Source organism: Carcharhinus amblyrhynchos, chromosome 2 (assembly GCF_965287045.1).
Source record: "Carcharhinus amblyrhynchos chromosome 2, sCarAmb.v2.hapA, whole genome shotgun sequence".
NCBI lineage: Eukaryota > Metazoa > Chordata > Chondrichthyes > Carcharhiniformes > Carcharhinidae > Carcharhinus > Carcharhinus amblyrhynchos.
This window is the reverse complement of record NC_137325.1, coordinates 64,939,442-64,960,986: the sequence shown is the minus strand read 5'-3', so window position 1 is coordinate 64,960,986 and position 21,545 is coordinate 64,939,442. Positions and strand designations below refer to the sequence as shown.

The following is a 21,545-nucleotide window of genomic DNA, read 5'->3' as shown; positions in this document are numbered from 1 at the left end:
AATGGGACCCACCAATAAAGGTTCTGGAAACATCTCCAACTGTGCTCTATATAATACATCATCCAATGCTTTGCAAGCCAAGTCCCATTCTCCATTATACCTGCAGAAACATGCAATAAAGCTTATGTTAAAATTGTATGCACTGTTTAGGCAGTTATTCTGCTTGACTACATTGCAGCACCTGATATTAATCTATAATAGTAAGGAATATTGAAGCTTATTTAAAGGCTGACATGAACTTCGGTCTGTTTGCAGTGATGAAGACATTTTAAAAAGACTGCTAAAGAAATAACTAATTATGGTGTGCAAACAGTGATCCATCTTTGGAATGTGTTGAAGTTGATTCTGTGGGGTTTTCATACATATTAAGCAAGGCCAAAGATGCAAAATTACAATTTGTCATTTAATAGTTTTTAATAATTCTTTTCCATACATCATTCACAAGTAATTCAGATCAAAGCAAAATATTTATTGGTTTGAAATCAGATTCCACCTCATCAAGATGGTTGCTAACACTCCAGGATTTTCCCTCAGATCTCAGCAAGCAAGGAACATTTTATCAGTCAGTTGTAATGACCTGGTACACTGCTTACATGGCAGAAGCAGAAACAGAATTATTTAAAACAAAGTTGGAATGAACTTGCAGGATTATAGGGATGAAGAGGGGTTGTATGGAAATTATTAGATTGTTCTACAGAGTTGACAGGCTTAATGGGCCAACCTGCATTCCACTGTGTTGTTGTGACATTATGACGATATATAATTCTGATTTCTACTGGAGGAATACAATTGCACTGGAAACAGTTCAGAGAAAGTTCACTCGAGTGATTTCTGAGAAGAAAGATCTTTCTTCTGACAAACAGCTGAGCAGGTTACACCCATATTAAGTCTTAGCAGAATGAGAGGTGACTTCATTGAAAGAGGAGACTTAATTAGGTGGATACTGGAAGGACATGTCCCCTTGTGGACAGTCTAGCAAGTACAGCTTAAAAATAAGTGGTCCCCCATTTAAGACAATGGAGAGAAGTTATTTTCTCAGGTGGTGACTGGACTTGAATTCTTTTCCAGACAGCGCAGCGGAGGACGAGTGCTCGAATGTGTCCAAGATCAAGTTAGAAAGATTTTTGATTGACAAGGGAGTCAAGGATTATGGGGACAAGTAGCAAAGTTGAGTTAGGGCCACAATTACATCATCCATGATCTTACATAATGACAGTAGACTTGAGGGATCGAATGGCCTGCTCCTGTTCCTATTTCTCAATCTTATCATTTTAACTAGTCAATTATTCATTCCAGCATATTTTTTGACTCTTAAAACAGCCTATTATGCAACTCAAAAGATTTAATGTAATATTTATACTTACATAGCATAATAAACAGCCGTTAGCATGTGCACCATAAACTCAGCAGAAACAGGTATTCGATTATCAACATCTTTGTATTTCTTCTGCAACTTCCTTGGATACCCACTAATACATATTCTGTAAGTGGAAAAAGTACAGTGCCAGAAATTCAAAAATATACTTGATTTTTAAAAAATATTTCATCTTCCTTCCCTAACTCCCATATGTGAAATGTAGGTAAGTAAACATGAAATGCAAATGGTCACAGGCACATTGGCTGCATGGTAGTAGTGGTTAGCACTGCTGCTTCACAGCTCCAGGGACTTGGGTTCGATTCTCGGCTTGGGTCGCTGTCTGTGTGGAGTTTGCACATTCTCCTCGTGTCTGCATGGGTTTACTCCTGGTGCTCCGGTTTCCTCCCACAGTCCAAAGATGTGTGGGTTAGGTTGATTGGCTGTGCTAAAAATTGCCCCTTAGTGTCCTGAGATTCATAGGTTAGAGGGATTAACAGGTAAATATGTAGGGATATGGAGGTAGAGCCTGGGTGGGATTGTGGTCGGTGCAGACTCAATGGGCCGAATGGCCTCTTTCTGTACTGTAGGGTTTCTATGATTCTACAATTTGGTAATTAAAAGCACTTATGATAACAATGAATAGGTGTACTCCAAATAATTCACTGAATCGTTTGAATACACAAGAAAAGAAACACTTCACTGACTTAAATCTTTGATGATGTTAGTCTGAAAAAAAGTGTAGTTTCAACTCAGCAATGCACAGTAATTCAGGTTTCATCCCTGATTTGCAACATGATTTTCTTGCCTTTGTGCAAATTCAGTGGATCCTTCAATGTCACTGCTGTCACACATTAATGACATTGCCACCCTGGGTTTAGGCTAATTATCAAATTATGATGCTATTGCAGCACAGAGTTTTAAAAATATACAAATGAAAGCTCCAAAGTTGAAAATAGCAGTATAGTAATTAAGTACTCTTGAGCAGGTTAGACAAAGTGCATCATCCTCACTGCAAATGCCCTCAAAAACTCAACAGCATACAGTTGAGCTGAATGCAAAATAGTTTACATTTATTTATTCGTGTCACAAGTAAGTTTACATTAACACTAATGAAGTTACTGTGAAAATCCCTAAATCGCCAGTCTAGCACTTGTTCAGGTACACAGAATTTAGCATGTCCAATGCACCTAGCCAGCTCATCTTTCAGACTGTGGGAGGAAACCCATACAGTTATGGGGAGAACGTGCAGACTCCACACAGACAGTGACCCAGACTGGGAATCGAACCTGGATCCCTGGCGTTGAGAGGCAGCAGTGCTAACCACTGTGCTACCATGCTGTCTTAAGTTGTTCTTCTATGTTTTTCAGATAATTACTCATTAAAGAATCCTGACCATGTAAAGAGGTCATTCAGCCCATCAGGTCTGCACCATTTCTTTGACATCTCTTTGTCCCTTGCCCTATCCCTGTAACCCCACATATTTACCATTACAAATCCATGTAATCTACACATCTTGGGACACAAGAGTAACTTACCATGGTCAATCCACCTAACCTGCACATCTTTGGACCATGGAAGGAAACTGGAGCACCCAGAGAAAACCCATGCAGACACAGTATGTGCACACTCCATAAATCATCCAGGGCTGGAACTGAACCCAGGTCCCTTGCGCTGTCAGGGAGCAGTGCTAACCACTGTGCTGCCCGTTTCCCAATTTTCCAGATTTTGTTGCAGCAAGATATCTAATGACTTTTGCCAGTGATTAGGTTTTCCCATGGACATCCAATTTGTAACACATTGTAAAAATCAAAGTCAGAGCAAGGAAAACCAGACAATGGTCAAAATGAACAGGGCAAGCATCTTAGCCAGACTAAAGGAATACAAAAGGATCACAAAGACTAAAAGCTGTTACAATCCGGCTAGAGACTTTGAACTTCAAGTAGATGACTGAAAGGATCACAAGATTGCAAGTTTCACGACTTTTACCATTACAAACTAAATGCTGCATTTCCTAAACACCTTCAGTAGGCAACCTACATTTTAAAATGACTAAAAATTTAATGAAAGATCTTTTCTATGATCAAAATCCCCCTGCCATGGTTGAATTTTACTTTGTCCTGAAGTGGACAGTTCATTCTCCAGGAATCACCAGTCTGAAACTATGCTCAGCTTCTTTTCCAGCCAGATAACTTCTACATGCGCTCCCCAGGGGGTGAGGGACAATTAGAAATCCTCTCTCTAGCCAACTTGCTCCAGACTTACACCCAAGAAATGTGAATAAGCTATGCTCCAGACTCCCAAATTTATTGGGCCTTGGAATTAAATAGGCAGCTTAAAGTATAACATTTTACAAAACTGCACACAAAATGTTAACTCTACTTCACACTCAGTTGCTGCCAGGCCTGAATTTTTCCAGTACTTTTTTTTTTAAACAATCTTGAGCGTATCTTACGCTGAGGAACAAAGGGCAAATTATAAAAAGCTAAACAATCCCATGGCCAACCATACCCAGTCAAGAATGATGGTAGACAATCAGGAAAATAACAAGAGGCACCAAGAACCAATTACATCCTGAACCGTAATGAGTGAAGCACACATGCTAAACACAAAGCAAGCATGTTTGCCACAATTTCAGTCAATAGTACCAACAGAACACTTACCAGCAACAATCTTAACTCACAGCTTCCTAAAGTCCCAACCACTATAAATGCTATTAAACAGATAAAAGCTTTTGTTCTATTTGATAAGGAGTTTGAGCAAAGGTTATGTGCCCTTAACATTCCAATTAAGTGCAACAAAACTAGTCAGGTTCCTTTATGCCATTACACATTTATACAATAACATACCAATCTAGCCTATCCATCTCCCTTTGTATCATCACCACAACTTGCTTTCTTACCCATCTTTGTTTGTCTAGAGAACACAGTTGGATCCTTCATCCAAATCATTAATATAGATCAACAATTGTTGAGGCAGAGCACTGATCCCTGCAGTATCCTCTTGTTACAGTTTGCCAACCTGAAAATGACCACTTACTGACTCAGTTTTACAGCACAGAAAGAGGCCCTTTGATCTGTGATAAAGGAATATCAGTGATTGTGATCAATTTTAATCAACACACAGATTGGGCAAATAAAATTAACCACAAAGCCATAGGAGGAATTATTCCTGGAGTATACACAAGATGATTTTCTTGGCCAATATGTGGAGGAACCAACTGGAGAATAGGCCATCTTAGACTGGGTACTGCATAATGAGAAGGCAATCATTGCCAATCTAGCTATACGAGACTGCTAAGTTTGAGTGACCATAACATAATAGAATTTTAGATGGAGAGTAAAGTAGTTGATTCAGAGACTAGGGTGCTGAATTGTAAAAGAAACTATAAAGATATGGGGTGCAAGTTGGCCTTGATATGTTGGGAAGATTTACTTAAAAGGGATGACAATGGATAGCTATTGGCAAACATTCAAGGAACGCATGGGGAACTGCATCAACTATTTATTCCTGTCCAGCACAAAATCAAATTAGATGAGGGCCAATCCATGACTTAAGGAAATTAGAGAGAGCATCCGATTCAAAGTAGTAGCATACAGATTGGCCAAGAAAAATAATAGGTCTGAGGATCGGGAGCAGTTTAGAATTCAGCAAAGAACAAGGGACTGATTAAGGGGAAAATATAGCACGAAAGTAAGCTAGTAGGGAACATAAAGACTGACACTAAGTTTCTAAAGATACATGGAGACGACAAATGTAGGTCCGCTACAGACAAATAGGGGAACATAAGGGACAAAAATGGCCGAGCAACTGAATACATACTTTCAGTCTGTCTTCACAAAAGAGGACACAAATCAGATGCCAGAAATAACGGTGAATGCAAGATTGAGAGGGGGGGAAGAACTGAGGGAGATCAATATTAGTAGAGAAATGGTGCTGGGAAAATTAGAGATTGAAGGTGGATAAATCCTCAGGGCATGATGATTTACATTCCAGACTACTTAAGTGAATCTAGAAATAGTGGATGCATTGGTGGTCATCTTCCAGGGCTCTATAGACTCAGGAACAGTCCCTGCAGAATGAAGGTAGCTAACGTCACTCCAATATTCAAAAAGGGAGGTAAAGAGAAAACAGGGAATTATAGACCAGTAAGCTTATCAGTAGTAGGGAAAATTCTCAAATCCATCAAGGACTTTTTAGCATAGCGTTTAAAAGGCAGAGGCAAGATCAGACTATCATGGATTTATGAAGGAGAAATCATACTTGACAAATCTGCTGGAATGCTATGAAGATATAACTAGTAGAGTTGACGAGGATGAGCCAGGCAATGGAGTATATTTGGACTTTCAGAAAGTATTTGACAAATGAGATTAGGAAAAGTGCATTGTGATAGATAGAAAACTTGAAACAAAGTAGGAATTAATGAGTGCTTTTCAATTTGGCAGGCAGTAACTAGTGGGGTGCCAAAGGGAATAGGTGGATCCCCAGCTACTCAATATATATTAATGATTTAGACGAGGGAACAAAATGTTACACCACAAATTTTGCAAACGATACCAAGTTGGTGGGAGGGTGAATTGTGACGAGGATGCAGCAATCCTTCAGAATGATCTGGACAGGTTGGGTGAGTGGGCAAATAAGAACATAAGAAATAGGAGGAGTAGGCCATCTAGCCCTTCGAGCCTGCCCCGCCATTCAATAAGATCATGGCCGATCTGTCGTGGCTCAGTTCCACATTCCCGCCCTCTCCCCATAACCCTTAATCCCCTCACTTATCAAAAACCCATCAACCCGCGTCTTAAAAATATTTAGCGAGGTAGCCTCCACCACTTCAACGGGCAGAGAATTCCAGAGATTCACCACCCTTTGAGTGAAGAAGTTCCTCCTCAACTCCGTTCTAAACCACCCCCCCTTTATCTTGAGGCTGTGCCCCCTAGTCCTACTATCCTTTCTGAGCGGGAATAGTCTCTCCACCTCTATCCTATCCATCCCATTCATCATCTTATACGTCTCAATGAGATCTCCCCTCATTCTTCTAAACTCTAACGAGTACAAGCCTAGTTTATTCAGCCTCTCCTCATAGCTCAACCCCCTCAACTCCGGTATCAGCCTAGTAAACCTCCTCTGCACTCCCTCCAAGGCCAAAATATCCTTGCGTAAGTACGGCGACCAAAACTGCACACAGTACTCCAGCTGCGGCCTCACCAATGCCCTATACAGCCGCAGCAAGACCTCCCTACTTTTATATTCAATCCCCCTATGAAGGCCAGCATCCCATTCGCCTTCCTGACCACATGCTGCACTTGCAAGCTGGGTTTTTGCGACTCATGCACAAGGACCCCGAGGTCCCTCTGCACCGTCGCCTGCTGCAGTTTTTCACCACGTAAGTAATAATCCTTCCTACCATTATTCCTACCAAAGTGGACCACCTCGCACTTGCCAACATTAAATTCCATTTGCCATTTCCTGGCCCATTCGCCCAGCCTATCTAGATCCTTCTGCAGACTCTCCACACCCTCCGCACAATTTGCTGTTCCACCAATCTTGGTGTCATCAGCAAATTTCGACACCATACATTCGGTTCCCTCCTCCAGATCATCTATATAAATGGTAAATAGCTGAGGCCCCAGCACCAACCCCTGGGGCACTCCACTAGTCACCATCCGCCAATCCGAATAGCACCCATTGACCCCCACTCTCTGCCTCCTATTTGACAACCAATCCTCTATCCACGCTAACACCCTACCCCCAACTCCATGTCCCCTGACCTTCTGCAATAACCTCCTGTGAGGTACCTTGTCAAACGCCTTCTGAAAATCAAGAAACTCAATAGCAGATACAATCTGTATAAATATGAAGTTATTCACCTTGGAAGCAAAAACAAGGCAGCAGTTTACACCTGAATGGCTGTAAATTGGGAGAGGGGAATGAGCAGTAGAACTTGGGTGTCCTTGTACACCAGGCAGTAAAGAAAGCAAATGGTATGTTGGCCTTCATTGCAAGAGATTTGAGTACAGGAGTAGGGATGTGTTTGGCAATTGTACAAGGCCTTTGTGATGCCACACCTAGAATAGTGTGTGCACTTTTGGTCTCCTTTCCTGAGGAAGGATGTTCTTGCTCTCGAGGGAGTGTAGCAAAGCTTTACCAGGCTGATTCCGGGGATGGCGTGACTGATGTGAGGAGAGATTGACTACATTAGGATTATTTTCCTGGAGTTCAGGTCAATGACAGGGGAATCTCAGACTTTTAAAATTCTGACATGACCAGACAGGATAGAGCAGCAAGAATGTTCCTGATAGTGGGAGAGTCCAGAACCAGGGGTCACAGTCTGAAGATTTAGAGTAGACCATTTAGAGGAGATGACGTGGTGAGCCTATGGCATTCATTATCACAGGAATTGGTTGATGCCAAAACATTGAATGTATTCAAGGAGCATCTAGATATAGCACTTGAGGCTAATGGGATCAAAGGTTATGGGGAAAAAGCAGGACTATTGAGTTGGCTGATGAACCATGATCGTAATGAATGGTGGAGCAGGCGACCATTTAGCCCTATGTTTCTATGTCCCACCATGGTCTGTGCCAGTAATCAAGCACCTAATCTAATCCCAGTTTCCAGCAGTTGGTCTGTAGCCTTGTATAATCTAAAGTGCTAATCTAAATGCTTCTCAAATGTTGAGGGTTCCCACCTCTACTATCCCGCAAGTTCCAGATACCCATCACTCAAAAACTTTTCCTCAAATCCCCTCCCTTAAATCTTGGTTGACCCCAAGGAAAAAATTTTCTTCCTATCTACCTTGTGTCCCCCTCATAATATTGTACATCTGTTAGGTTCCCCCTCCCAGCCCACCCTCAGCTTCCTCTGCTCCAAGGAAAACAACCTCACCCATCTTCATAGCTAAAATGTTTCAGCCCAGGCAACATCCTGGTGAATCTCCTCTGCACCTTTGAGTGCAATCACATCATTCCTGTAGCATGGTGACACAGAACTGCAAACAGAACTGCTGTGGCCTAGTAAGTATTTTACACAGCTCCATCACAATCTCCCTGCTCTTGTATTCAGTTTCCTGTTAGTCAATCTTCTTTGCATGCTAACGTATCTCCCCAACATCACTCATGAACTCTTATTTTATGCAGAAAATATTGCCTGACACCTTGCTGAATGCCTTTTAGAAATCCAACCACCTCTACTGATTCCCCTATATCCACCCTGCTTGTTACAGCCTCAAAAGAGCTATAATAAATTTGGCAAACACTGTTCCTTCTCACAAACCACGTTGGTGTGGCCTGATCTATGATTTTCTAATTTTCTACAATCTCCCTTAATTAATTTTAGTATTTTTTTTTCCAATGATTGATGTTAGACTAACCAGCCTGTATAAATGGTGTTACATTTGCAGCTTTCCAATCTTCTGGGACTTTTCCAGAACTTGGGAATTTTTTAAGATTGCAACCAATTGTGATATGAACACCTTCAGCTAAATCATTTTGCAGGATTACATAATAGCCGAAGCACCAAAAACAAAACACTGACCACCGTAGAATTTCAACTGCTCAGTCTTTATATTGCCATAGATGAGTAATGCTAATGCCGACATACCCTGTAAGTCACTGACTAACGTGGGCCTGTATAGATGTATATATTGATCTGAGACATTTGCATAAGTTTTGCTCTTTTATAGCTGTTACCTCATTTCCCCAAACAGCAGGGTGCAAATTAGTCAATGTAATTCCGAGAACACTCAGAAGACATATACTAGCAGGGACTAGGCCTTGCAGTTTCACTTTCTCCACTACTCTGGGTATCTGATGTCAGAGAACACTGTCAAAACTTAGATTTCACCCAATTAAAAAAAGTATGGTTAACAATGCAGAGTTAACGAAAAAATACAACCAAATATCAAACACGCAGAAAGGATGTGGAAACAGCAAATGAAATTCAAGAATACATGCAAGGTGGTGCACTTTAGTTAAAAGAATTGGAAGGCTACAAGAGCCTGTCAGAAACCAGGAACTCTGCAGATAGTAATCCAACTCCTGACTGCCCAGATTCTGTCCACCATCTACAAGGTGCAAGTCAGGAACATGCTGGAATGACCTCAACGTATTGCAGGAATGCAACTCCAGTAACACTCAAAGCTCGACACCATCCAGGACAAAGTGGTCCATCTGATTGGCACCTCTCATCAGTGGCAAAATGCACTGCTGTAACTCAGCAAGGCTCCTTCAAACAGTATCTTCCAAACAACTTCTACCACCTAGAAGGGCAAGGTAGCAGATGCATGGGAACATCATAGGGAAGCTTCCCTTCAAATCATATTTCCATGTCAGGATGGTGAATATGTCTGTTCCTTCACTGTCACTGGGTCAAAATTCTGGAACTTCTTCCCAAACAGCTTTGGGAAATGTACCTGTACCACATCAACTGCAGCAAGATGGCAGCCTATCACACCTTCTCAATTAGGGACAGACATTAAATGCTGGCCTACACAGCAATATCTACATCTCAATAAATTTTTAAAAATGTACTACTTGCAAAATAGAAAGCTAAATGGAGTGGAAGCACAAGAGGCACACAAATATGAATCATTACCAAATGATCACAAACATGCCAATACAGATTGATAGAACAAAAGCTGCAAATAAAACACTGGGGTGCAAAAAAAAAAAGCAGAGAAGTTGTGTTAAACATACAGAACCTTGGCCAACCATACACCATTCTAGTTTCCCTTTTACAGAAATACAGAAACTTGGCAAAAAACTACACGCCATCAGGTCCTGAAGGGATAAAATTATAAAATGGACTGCACAGACAGAGGCTTCTTCCTCTAAAAAAGACAGATGACTTGATACAGCTATAAAAAATTATAAGGGGCTTGATATGGTAGATATTTCCACTTGGAGTGTGCAAAACCAGGGACTCAACACAAGACTGTCATTAATAAATCTAATAAGGAATTCAGTTTAGAGATGGGTGGAAATGAGTAACTCACTGCAACATGGGAGTGGCTGAGATGAATAGCAAAAATGCCATTCAGGGCAATAACTAAATACAGAAGCAAAAGGAATACAAAGATGTGTCTAAACCATGATGCAGAAACACTGCTAGGTCAACGGCGCGTTTGTGCTGAAAATTCAACATGGTGAGGGCAGTTGAATGCGGTCCTTGATCTGAGCTGTGATTCAAATCCAACTTTTGGCTGGCAGTCAAGTACTTCAGTTCTTGGGGTATTGAGTTGCACGTTAGTTTGTTTAGTAATTATGTAACACCAAGTTGAGATATTAAAGTTTTTTTCAAGTCACCTATTCCAGACACTTTGGCCATTACTTGGAGTGGGATTTCTAAAGGGGGCAGAGGGAGAGGAGGAGGCTCTTCAAAACTAAGTATAATCACAAAGCCTGGAGGTCTGTACTTTTCCCATTACCAGGCATTTCAATACCAGTGTGTTGGAATTTATTCACCAAGCTAAACAAGGTCCCTGCCTGGAAGGCAGATTTAATCACAAGCTTGGCTTCCTGTTAGACAAGACATACTACAGAAGAGACTACAGCCCAGGAGCAGCTAAGTTTAGTGTTGCTGGGCATTGAGACTGCCAGGGAATGATGGACAGGGAGTACAGCGTAGTTTGAAGGACCTGGGACAGTAATAGAGATTGGAGAAAAAAAATGGTATGGGAATGAAGACAGTTCAGGGGTAGATCAGCATAGGATAACAGAGGCTCAGAGGATAATTTGTAGCATTAGTACACAGAAAAGTTTGGAAGATTAGATATTGGGGGCAAAGATGCAGCAGGATTGGGCTAAGTCAGTGAGAAGGCAGAGCCGAGTGGAGACAATCATGGGGGAGAATAAATCTGGGAAAGAGACTGGTTTGGGGAGGGAGGTCAATGGCTGTGGCAATGTTCTCAGGTGGTGGCTGTGGAGGCACTAGGGCAAGTTGAAAAGGTTTTTTTTAGGTTTGGAGGAGTGCTCCTCCTCCTATCCCAGAAACAAAAAAGGTTTCATAAAAGCCACTTAACCTGAAGGACACAAGACTTCTGACCTTTCATTTGCCAGGGTGCCTTGGGTCCCAAGAAACCCTGCCAATAATGGTTAAACAAAAGCACTTCAAATGAAGGCTTGTAGCCTCCTGAAAAGATTGCAATGGCCAACCTGCCTCCTGGGAGGAATTTGATTATCTGTTCACACAAATCAAAAAAGGTAGATTTGGGTTCTTGTTTCAGATCGTTAACCTTGGATCTAAACCAACTTGTATTTGAGGACTTGAAATTACCTCAACTAGCAGGAGACCAACCCAAATGTACGTCCATTATTCTTTAAAAAACTCAACGTAAATGTTATTTTCTCAACTCTCAAATTGATTTGCAAATTCTCTGAAACTCACCTGGAACAAGTATGGCACAATGATCGCAGAGAAGGAGAAGACATGTAGATTATGGATGCATTGTAACAGAGAAATAGAAATGTCAACACTTCAAACCTGTTTAATAAGTAAAGAAAAATTAATCTAACTTAAGAGCATCACAAAGCATAAATACCAGTTTACAATTCTACATTTTCCCATGTTGAAATCAATTTTCATAGCTGTTTGCTAATACTTATAAATTAATGAAAAGTTTGTGATACAGAATCAATTATTTTACATTGACAAATTGTTTGCCCAGCCTCATTTCTATGGTGATCATCTATTTCCAAAAATCACTTTTGTACTTCAAGAGGAAATCACAACCAAGACCAAACAGTAGTGTGAAAGCAAATCCAATCTGAAATCCACGCATTCATTTAGTGAACATGAAAAACAAGATTCTATTATTCATGAAATATTCTTTTAAATAGTGACACAAAATTATCAACTTTTACAACCAAATTTTGAAACTATAATACATGGATTCAGTTGTTTCTTGTGCTACTTCAATTAGACTGTAAATGATTGAAACTGTAGTATTTTACCCAGATTATTCTGTACCTGTTCTGTGCTGTAAAGGTTTCCCTTTGACAGTAAGGTCCGGTATGTACAACTCTAGTTAGGCCATGTCGAGATAAAGCGCCTTCTGTAAGTGCCATAGAACCAAAACTAGAAGGCTAAAGCACCATTTGAAAAAGGTTAATCAACAGAATATACATTAAATGCAAAATATAGACATGGAGGAAAGATAAATCTACTACATATTTTGAATAACCACCATTTGGTAATGGGCACAATGCAGCATATTGTAATATCAAAATATCATGCCATGGAGTACTAGGATACAAATTTGAGCCCCGTTAACGAGATCACAATCACGGTCACACTAATAGGGAAGGTAATCTGAAAAGCTGTATTGCATAACCATCTCCTAGACAGCTAATAAAATGACTCATTTCTTTGCCTCTGCTGCTCACACTGCCATACCATTATGGGTTCTGAGGTTAATTTAGAATTCAACATTTAGTCTAGTAATGCAACTAATCAGTTTTTCTTAAAAAAAAAGAAACCAAATGGAGTTGTGTGTAAAGTTTAAGGTATGGAATTAAATATTTTTCCACTTCTTACATGAAGTATCACATCAAGCAAACAGATTTACCCAAATTAAATCTGACTTACCCAAGTGGAGGGAATAATAATCTCAAATTTACACAAACTGCCACTCAAAGCACTCATATCACCTAAATAAGGCACACTAGTATCCAAAACCAACAGTTTCACTGCTCCCTTGTAAAAAGAAATTAGCTTGGGCAAATTATACGTACAACAAATGTAAAGATTCAGCAAAAAAAAAGTGACAAAATCACTTGCACCTTCTAGAAACTAGGAAAGGTCACTAAAGTACAAAAGGAAAGCAAGGAATTGATACAAAAAAGCATCAAAAAATAATGGAATACAGGTACACTAATAAATATTGAGTTCACAAAATTAATTGATTTTTGAAAAATGTTTTGAGATATCAAAGTAATTCTATTCTAATGAGGATTAAAAATACTCAAGAACATTTTATAAATTATTAACGCTGATATTAAAGAGATCATATAAACCATAAGGCTTTGTTATGAATTGGGCACACAAGTTAATATCACAAAGTTAATATTACAAAATCAACAAATTTGAACATGCAGTGGCTGCAGGGAACAATCTCCATGTCAGAATAGATAGATCAGAGAGACACATAAGTTTAAAATTTCAGTATCACAAGTTGGCTTCTTAACACTGCAATGAAGTTACTGTGAAATTCCCTTAGTTTCATACTGTTACCTATTCGGGTACACAGAGGGAAAATTTAGCATGGCCAATGCACCTAGCTAGGATGTCTTTCGGACTGTAGGAGAAAATCGGAGCACTGAGGGGAAACCCACAGGTACACAGGGAGAACATGCAGATGTTGCACAGAGTGAGCCAAGTGAGGAATTAAACCCAGGTCCCTGGCACAGTGAAGCAGCAGAGTTAACCAGCGTGCGATAGCAGTATCAGGTCCAACCAGCAAGTTGCAGACATCTAATGAATATTTTGGATGATTTTACACCCACCCACAGCAACATTCACTGTTGCAGCCTCCACCAGATTTCTTTCCCCATATCTAGTACGTGTTTTTTCACCAGAACCTGTTTAGCATCCACAAAGAGAACCTTGACTGGATTTGGTTCCTCTAGAGAAAATGACAAATTATAGCACTCCATGTGGCACACAGGGGACTGAAACATTTATTCCAATTCCTTCCCTACTTTACAATGAACCCCAGAAGAAATAGATGGCTGCAAAAAAGCATTTATTCATTCAAAGGATACTTTTGCATTGGATTATAAAAGAGTATTTTAAATTTAGCTCTTTACAAAAGTAATTTATTAAAAAGAGCTCCTATTTAGCTTGTAAAAGCGCTTCCAATATTAATTAAAAACACTTATCTTTATGTTCCAATAATCTCAAGCAAATGCTGAGTACCTTAAAAGTAAAATACATGCAATGTACCAAACTTCAAAAGGATTTAGAACAGGGGTTGCTTACTTCATGATACACAGAAGGCTTTGAAAGAGATGGAATCGTAAAAGACTGTACTTTACTACATCCATCGTTATCCACAATTTCCTGGAAAATAATTGTAAACTTGAATTTGTTTTAGACAACAATTTTGGTGCTAAAGGGCAAGTAAACAAACAATTGATTTGCTTAGGGTTAAAAACAAAACGCTGAATCTCCTGTTCTCAAGTAAGGCCATCAAACTGAAATGTCAACTCTGTTCTTTCCACAGATGCTGCTAGACCTAATGTGTATAGAATGATGAAAGCACTGAAAATAGCCATTTGGTCCTGTGTTTGTGCCTACTTTAAGTGCATCTCTGGCTCATCCCACATCATGTGGAGATGTTGGCATTGGACTGGGGTAAACATAAGAAATCTCACATCAGGTTAAGTCCAACAGGTTTGTTTGGTAGCAAACACCACAAGTTCCCACTTCCCACTCACCTGACGAAGGGCAGAGCCCCAAAAGCTAGCGATGTTTGCGACCAAATAAACCTGTTGGATTTTAACCTGGTTGAGAGACTTCTTACTGTGTTCATCCCACATCCCCAATCCTCCACCCCTACCCCCTGCAATTTTTTTATTTCAGATTTTCAACATCCATGTTATTTTTGTTAGGATGCTCTTTCTGCAGCAAGTTTAATCCATTTCACCAGCAATTTCTTGACTCTCAAGGTCAAGAGCAATTGACTAGTAATTTGTGGTGATAACCTATGGCATACCTCTTGCACACTAATAATGGTGTCCATATTGCAACAAACGCACTAAGCACAAACTTTACAGAAGACTGAAATTTTATTCCAAGAACAATATGCTATGGCATTTGTTATCATAATCTAGGAATGCTGGGTTATTCAGCCAACTGTAGAAGTAACCAATTTGAGCTATTTCATTTTAAAAACTGATGTACATTATCTGCTGATTGAAGTACCCAGATTCACATATGAATTTGTTTAACATAAACAGTACTTTTACAAAGACAGTACTGATATGGTTGTGCATGTCCACAATTTTCTGCCATTAATATTGCCCACAAATTTGTTTTGAGAGATCAATAATTTTGATTCCTTGACAGCAATGCCCACGTGTAAAAAGACTAACATGTAAATCTAGCCTCACTTGCTTTTAGAAGGTACTTGATAACTGCTTATTTATCTGACCCTACAAGAGAAAATTAATGAAAATGCTTAAATGCAAACAAAGTGCTGGAAAACTCAACTCTGGCAGTATCTGTGAAGACAGATATAGGGTCAACGTTGAGCCCAATTATGACTTCTTTGGAACAAGTCATATCTGACTCAAAACGAAACTATTTCTCTATCCATAAATGCTTCCAGGCCCAAGTTCTTCCAGCATTTGGTTTTAATTTTAAATTTTCAGCATCTACAATATTTAGCTCTTATTTTAATGAAAATGCTTCCTTGCATGGCAATCATGTGTGTATATATCATTTACCTCTGAATTTGGATGGAATTGAATTTAGATAGTTAACATGCAATTTCACAACATCTTTTCACAAGAAGTCCAAAAGCTATTAATTACTTCTTTTAAAAAAATGTGCAAATACGTTAAATTATACCCTGTCAAAACAGAAACAAAATGAACAATGCTTAGGCATTTAGACTCGAAATGTTGGCTCTGTTCTCTCCACAGATGCTGTCAGATCTGCTGAGATTTACCAGCATTGTGTTGTTTGAAATGACTTGTCTCTTGCTCCATGATCTGAAAATGGCATCAGCAAATTACAATTTTATGTAAAAATATGTATTACATACCAAGTTGTAGATGCCCAAGAGGAGTGCCTCAATGCAGCCGCTACTGTGTTTCTCTCTTGTTGCTATGACTGAAAGGTAACTCCATACAAGTTCAGGAAGATACTGTAACGTGAATCTCTTCAGCTCAACCACACCACTGCGATAAAATTCAAACAATTGGTGGCAAACTGGCTCCAGCAACTAAAATTGAAATAAAATGTGCAAGAGTTTCCAGAAAATGTCAGTACAATTTTAAAGATGAAGGACACCATAAAAATTAGTGTGTCAATAATTCTTTTAAAATCCACAAGTTTGATAACAAACATTTATCTCAGAATCCTAGCATTCTTAACTTTAGGAGCCTGAGACCCTATTCTGAAAGCTCCATTATAGAGCAGTTGGCGTAGTCTCAGGTGAAGCTGTGTACAAATTTTGTATCGCCACAAAAACAAGGTGGTGGTCCTTAGTCTTTTTCTCCCCCAAGTGTGTTGCAAAAATGCTGACTTTAAAATTTCATTTATTTGCAAAAACAGCAATGCTAGCCAACTATTCAAAGATTAGACTTACACCAAGAGCTGTGTTCTTGGGCTCGTGTCTCAGATATTTGTCCAGGGGAAAATGTCAAGTGCCTCAAATAGGAATAAGCTATACCTATCTTGGATTGTTACCTGCATCCAGTTTGATCAAATCTTTAGATGGAATGTTTTCATGCTGAACTTTGCATTATACACAAGATGAGTGCATCGCTGATAAGTCCAGCATTTATCACCCATCCTTTATTTCTCTTAAGTTGATGGTGTCTTTTTGAACTACTGCAGATCATCTAGCATGGGAACACCCACAATACTGTTAGAAAAGGAATTGTAGGTTTTTGACCCAGTGGCAGAGAAAGGTGGTTTCAAGTCAGGATGGTATATGGCTTGGACAGGAACATGGTTGTGTTCCCACACATTCACTACCCTAGTCATTCTAGGCTTTAACAGGTCATGGCTTTGGAAGGTGACGTTGCAGCAGGCTTGGTAAATTGCTGCAGTCATCTTGTCAATGGTGCATACTGCTGTCTCACTGCATTGGAGGAAGAGTATTGGGTGATCAGTTCTGGATGACATCGAGCTTAAAGTGTTGTTAAAGCTGCATTCATCCCAGGCTAGTGGAGAGTCTTCCATCGCATTCCTGCCTTGGGTCTTGTAGATGGTGGACAGATTTGTGGAAATCAAGAAATTAGTCAATTGCTTTAGACTGCCCAGCCTCTGACCTGGTCTTGTAGTCACAGTATTTACATGGCAACTTCAGTTCAGTTTCTGGTCAATGGTAAGCTCTGGGATATTGACAGCAGGGGATTCACCAGAGGCAATGCTGTTGAATATTAACCGGAAATTGATAGGGTAAGCTCTGTTAATTAAAGATAACATCAGGGCAGTAGTGAGAGATGACATAGGCTTGAAGGAGCAAAATGTGGAATCAATATGGGTGGAGACAAGGAATAAAGGCAAAAAGTCACTGGTGGGCATAGTCTATAGGCCCCCAAATAATAACTTGAGGTGGGGCAGGCTATAAACATAATAGATGCAGTAAAAATGGAACAGCAATAATCATGGCGGATTTTAACCTCCATATTGATTGGTCAACTCAAGTCAGACATGGTGGTCTTGAGGAAGAGTTCTTAGAATGCTGTTGAGATAGTTTCCTCAAACAGTATGTTACAGAACCTACAAGGGAGCTAGCTATCTTGTCTCATTACACAGGACCAGATCCAAGTAAAATTAATGATCTCCTTGTGAGGGATCCTCCTAGAATGAGTGATCACAATATGGTTGAATTTCTAATACAGATGGAGGGTAAGAAAGTAGGGTCCCAAACCAGTAAGCTCTGCTTGGACAAGGGGGAGTACGATAGAATGAGGGCAGAATTGGCTAATGTAAACTGGGAACACAGACTAATTGGTGGGATAGTTGAGGAACAGAGAAGGATTTTTAAGGAGATTGCTCTCAGTACTCAGCAAAAATATATTCCAGTGAAAAAGAAGGAATGTAAGAAAAGGGATAACCAGCCATGGATAACTAAGGAAATAAAGGAGAGTATCAAATTGAAAACCAATGCATACAGAGTGGCCAAAATTAGTGGGGAACTAGAAGTTTGGGAAAGCTTTAAAAACAAAACTAAGAAAGCAATAAAGAAAGGAAAGATAGATTACGAAAGTAAACCAGCACAAAAAGACTGATAGTAAAAGTTTTTACAAATATATAAAATGGAAAAGAGTGGCTAACATAAATGTTGCTCCCTTGGAAGATGAGGAGGGGGATTTAATAATGGGAAATGGCCGAGGCCTTAAACAAGTTGTGTGTCGGTCTTCAGTGGAGGACACAAATAGCATACCAATAATTGACAGTCATGGGACAAGGACCTTAAAAAACGATCACTATTACTAGAGGTAGTGCTGGATAGGCTAATGGGACTAAAGGTAGATAAGTCCCCTGGTCCGGATGGAATGCATCCAAGGGAACTAGAAGAAACAGAAGTAATAGCAAATGCATTTGTTGTAATTTATTAAAATTCGCTGGACTCTGGAGACATGCCAGCTGATTGGAAAACAGCTAATGTAACGCCACTGTTTAAAAAACGAAGTAGTAGACAAAAGGCAGGTAACTACAGGCCGGTCAGCTTAATATCTGTAGTTGGGAAAATGCTGGAATCTATTAAGGAAGAAATAGCAGAACACTTAGAAAAGAATGGTTCAATCAAGCAGACGCAGCATGGATTCATGAAGGGAAAGTCATGTTTGATGAATTTACTGGAATTTTTTGAAGATATAACAAGTGCGGTTGACAGAGGGGAACCGGTGGAGGTATTTATATTTCCAGAAGGCATTCAATAAGGTGCCTCACAAAAGGTTGCTGCATAAGATAAAAGATACACAGAGTTGGGGGTAAAGTGTTAGCGTGGATTGAGGATTGGCTATCGAACAAAGCAGAGAGTCAAAATAAATGGGTGCTTTTCCTGTTAGCAGTGACTAGTGGCGTGCTGCAGGGATTGGTGCTGGGGCCTCAGCCGTTTACCATATACATAGACGATCTGGAGGAAGGAACCAAGTGTAGGGTAACAAAGTTTGCAGATGACACAAAGACGAGTGGGAGAGCAAATTGCGTGGAGGACACAGTCTGCAGAGGGATCTGGATAGGCTAAGTGAGTGGGCAAGGATCTGGCAGATGGAGTATAACATTGGTAAGTGTGAGGTTATCCACTTTGGAAGGAATAATAAAGTGGTCTATTATTTAAACAGTGAAAAATTACAACATGCTACTGTGCGGAGGACCTGGGGGCCCTCGTGCACGAATCACAAAAAAACTCAGTCTGCAGGTGATCAAGAAGGCAAATGGAATGTTGGCCTTTATCACGAGGGAGATGGAATATAAAAGCAGGGAGGGATTGCTGCAATTGTACAAGGTTTGTGAGGCTGCACCTAGAGTACTGTGTACAATTTTGGTCCCCTTATTTAAGGAAGGATATATTAGCTTTGGAGGGGGTACAGAGAAGGTTCATCAGGTTGATTCCAGAGATGAAGGGGTTAAGCTTGAGGAGAGAATGAGTAGACTGGGCCTGTACTCACTGAAGTTTAGACAGTTGAGGGGAGACCTTAGAGACTTAGAAGATAATGAAGGGGCTAGACAGGGTAGAAGCAGCGTGGTTATTTCCACTTAGAATGGAAACAAGAACTAGGGGGCACAGCCTCAAAATGCAGGGGAGTCAATTTAGAACAGAGTTGAAGAGGAACAACTTCTCCCAGAGGGTAGTGAATCTTTGGAATTCTCTACCCATTGAAGCAGTGGAGGCCAACTCGTTAAATGTTTACCATATACATAGACAATCTGGAGGAGGGGACCAAGTGTAGGGTAACAAAGTTTGCTGATGACACGAAGATGAGTGGGAAAGCAAATTGTGTGGAGGACACAAAGTCGGCAGAGAGATTTAGATAGGCTAAGTCAGCGGGCGAGGATCTGGCAGATGGGGGTATAACGTTGGCAAGAGAGAGGTTATCCACTTTGGAAGGAACAACAGTAAAATGGACTATTATTTAAATGATGAAAAATTACAATATGCTACTGTGCAGAAGGACCTGGGGGCCCTTGTGCACGAATTGCAAAAAACTCAGTCTGCAAGTACAGGTGATCAAGAAGGCAATGGAATGTTGGCCTTTATCATGAGGGGGGATGGAGTATAAAAGCAGGAAGGTCTTGCTGCAATTGTACAAGGTTTTGAGGCCGCAACTAGAGTACTGTGTACAATTTTGGTCCCCTAATTTGCGAATGGGTATATTGGCCTTGGAGGGAGTGCAGTAAAAGTTCACCAGGTTGACACTGGAGGTGAGGGGGTTAGTTTATGAGGAGAGATTGAGTAGATTGGGCCTGTACTCAGAGTTTAGAAGGCTGGGGGGGGAATCTTATAGAGACATAAGATAATGAAGGGGCTAGATACACTGAGAGACTTTGCCGTCGCACTTCTCTCACACTCCTCAACCACCTCATGCACCAGCTTTACAGCAAATGCCACACCCTGGAAACTAAAATGGAATACATATTCTCAACTTGCGCTCAGGATGCAGACCAACTGCGAAACTCTGCCAAGCAGATGAGACAAAGAAACTACACCACCTACATGCACACTAAGAACAGGAAACTTGAGAAACTTGGCATCACCGCCAGCAACAACCAAGCCTCCCCCAGCACCACAGTAGAAAACAGCACTACCGCAGGGAGGTCTATTGTCAACTTGTCGGGCTACACACTTCAACCAGATGAAATCGAAGTTCTCAGCCGAGAGCTCAATTTCTGCCCCACCACCAAAATGGACCCCATCAGTCTCGCAGCAGACACAGAGGAATTCATCAGGCGAATGAGGCTGCGGGAGTTTTTCCACAATCCCCAAGAGGTCAGCAGCGAACACAATGAGACAGCCAATGAACCAGAACAGCCGACAGAGATCCGCAGTGCAACAACCCAAGAGGAAGGAATCCAATTGGACTCCTCTGGAAGGCCACTGCCCTCGACTGGACTTGTATGCCCAAACCATCAGGAGGTGCGTCAACACCAGATTCATCAGCTGCACTCAAGACAGCCCCAATCACCACCCAAGCACAACGCAACGCCATCCACGCTCTCAAGACCAACTGCAACATTGTCATCAAACCAGCAGACAAAGGAGGGGCCATTGTCATACTGAACAGAACGGATTACTGTAAAGAAGCGTACCGACAACTAAACAATGAGGAACACTACCGACAGTTACCCACAGATCCGACCAAAGAACACACTCGTCAACTCAACAATCTGATCAAGACCTTTGATCCGGACCTTCAGAGCACCCTCCGTGCTCTCATTCCACGTACTCCCCGCATTGGAGATCTCTACTGCCTCCCAAAGATACACAAGGCAAACACACCTGGCCGTCCCA

The 21,545-nt window shown here is 40.7% G+C and overlaps 1 protein-coding gene across 6 annotated transcripts in view; it reads right to left on the bottom strand.

Annotated features, from left to right (window-relative positions):
• Positions 1 to 21,545, bottom strand: part of hycc1 (hyccin PI4KA lipid kinase complex subunit 1) — a 98,170-nt gene that overhangs the window by 36,561 nt on the left and 40,064 nt on the right. For 4 of the 6 annotated variants that reach the window (XM_080207099.1, XM_080207071.1, XM_080207083.1 and 1 more), the window contains exons 5-10: positions 16,119 to 16,298; positions 14,330 to 14,410; positions 12,320 to 12,435; positions 11,738 to 11,833; positions 1,365 to 1,481; positions 13 to 100 (exon numbers count right to left, since the gene is read on the bottom strand). In XM_080207099.1, the coding sequence (XP_080063225.1) occupies positions 13 to 100; positions 1,365 to 1,481; positions 11,738 to 11,833; positions 12,320 to 12,435; positions 14,330 to 14,410; positions 16,119 to 16,298 (678 nt within the window). The remainder of the gene's footprint in view (positions 1 to 12; positions 101 to 1,364; positions 1,482 to 11,737; positions 11,834 to 12,319; positions 12,436 to 14,329; positions 14,411 to 16,118; positions 16,299 to 21,545) is intronic. The other 2 variants (XM_080207094.1, XM_080207087.1) reach the window with 2 other exon arrangements.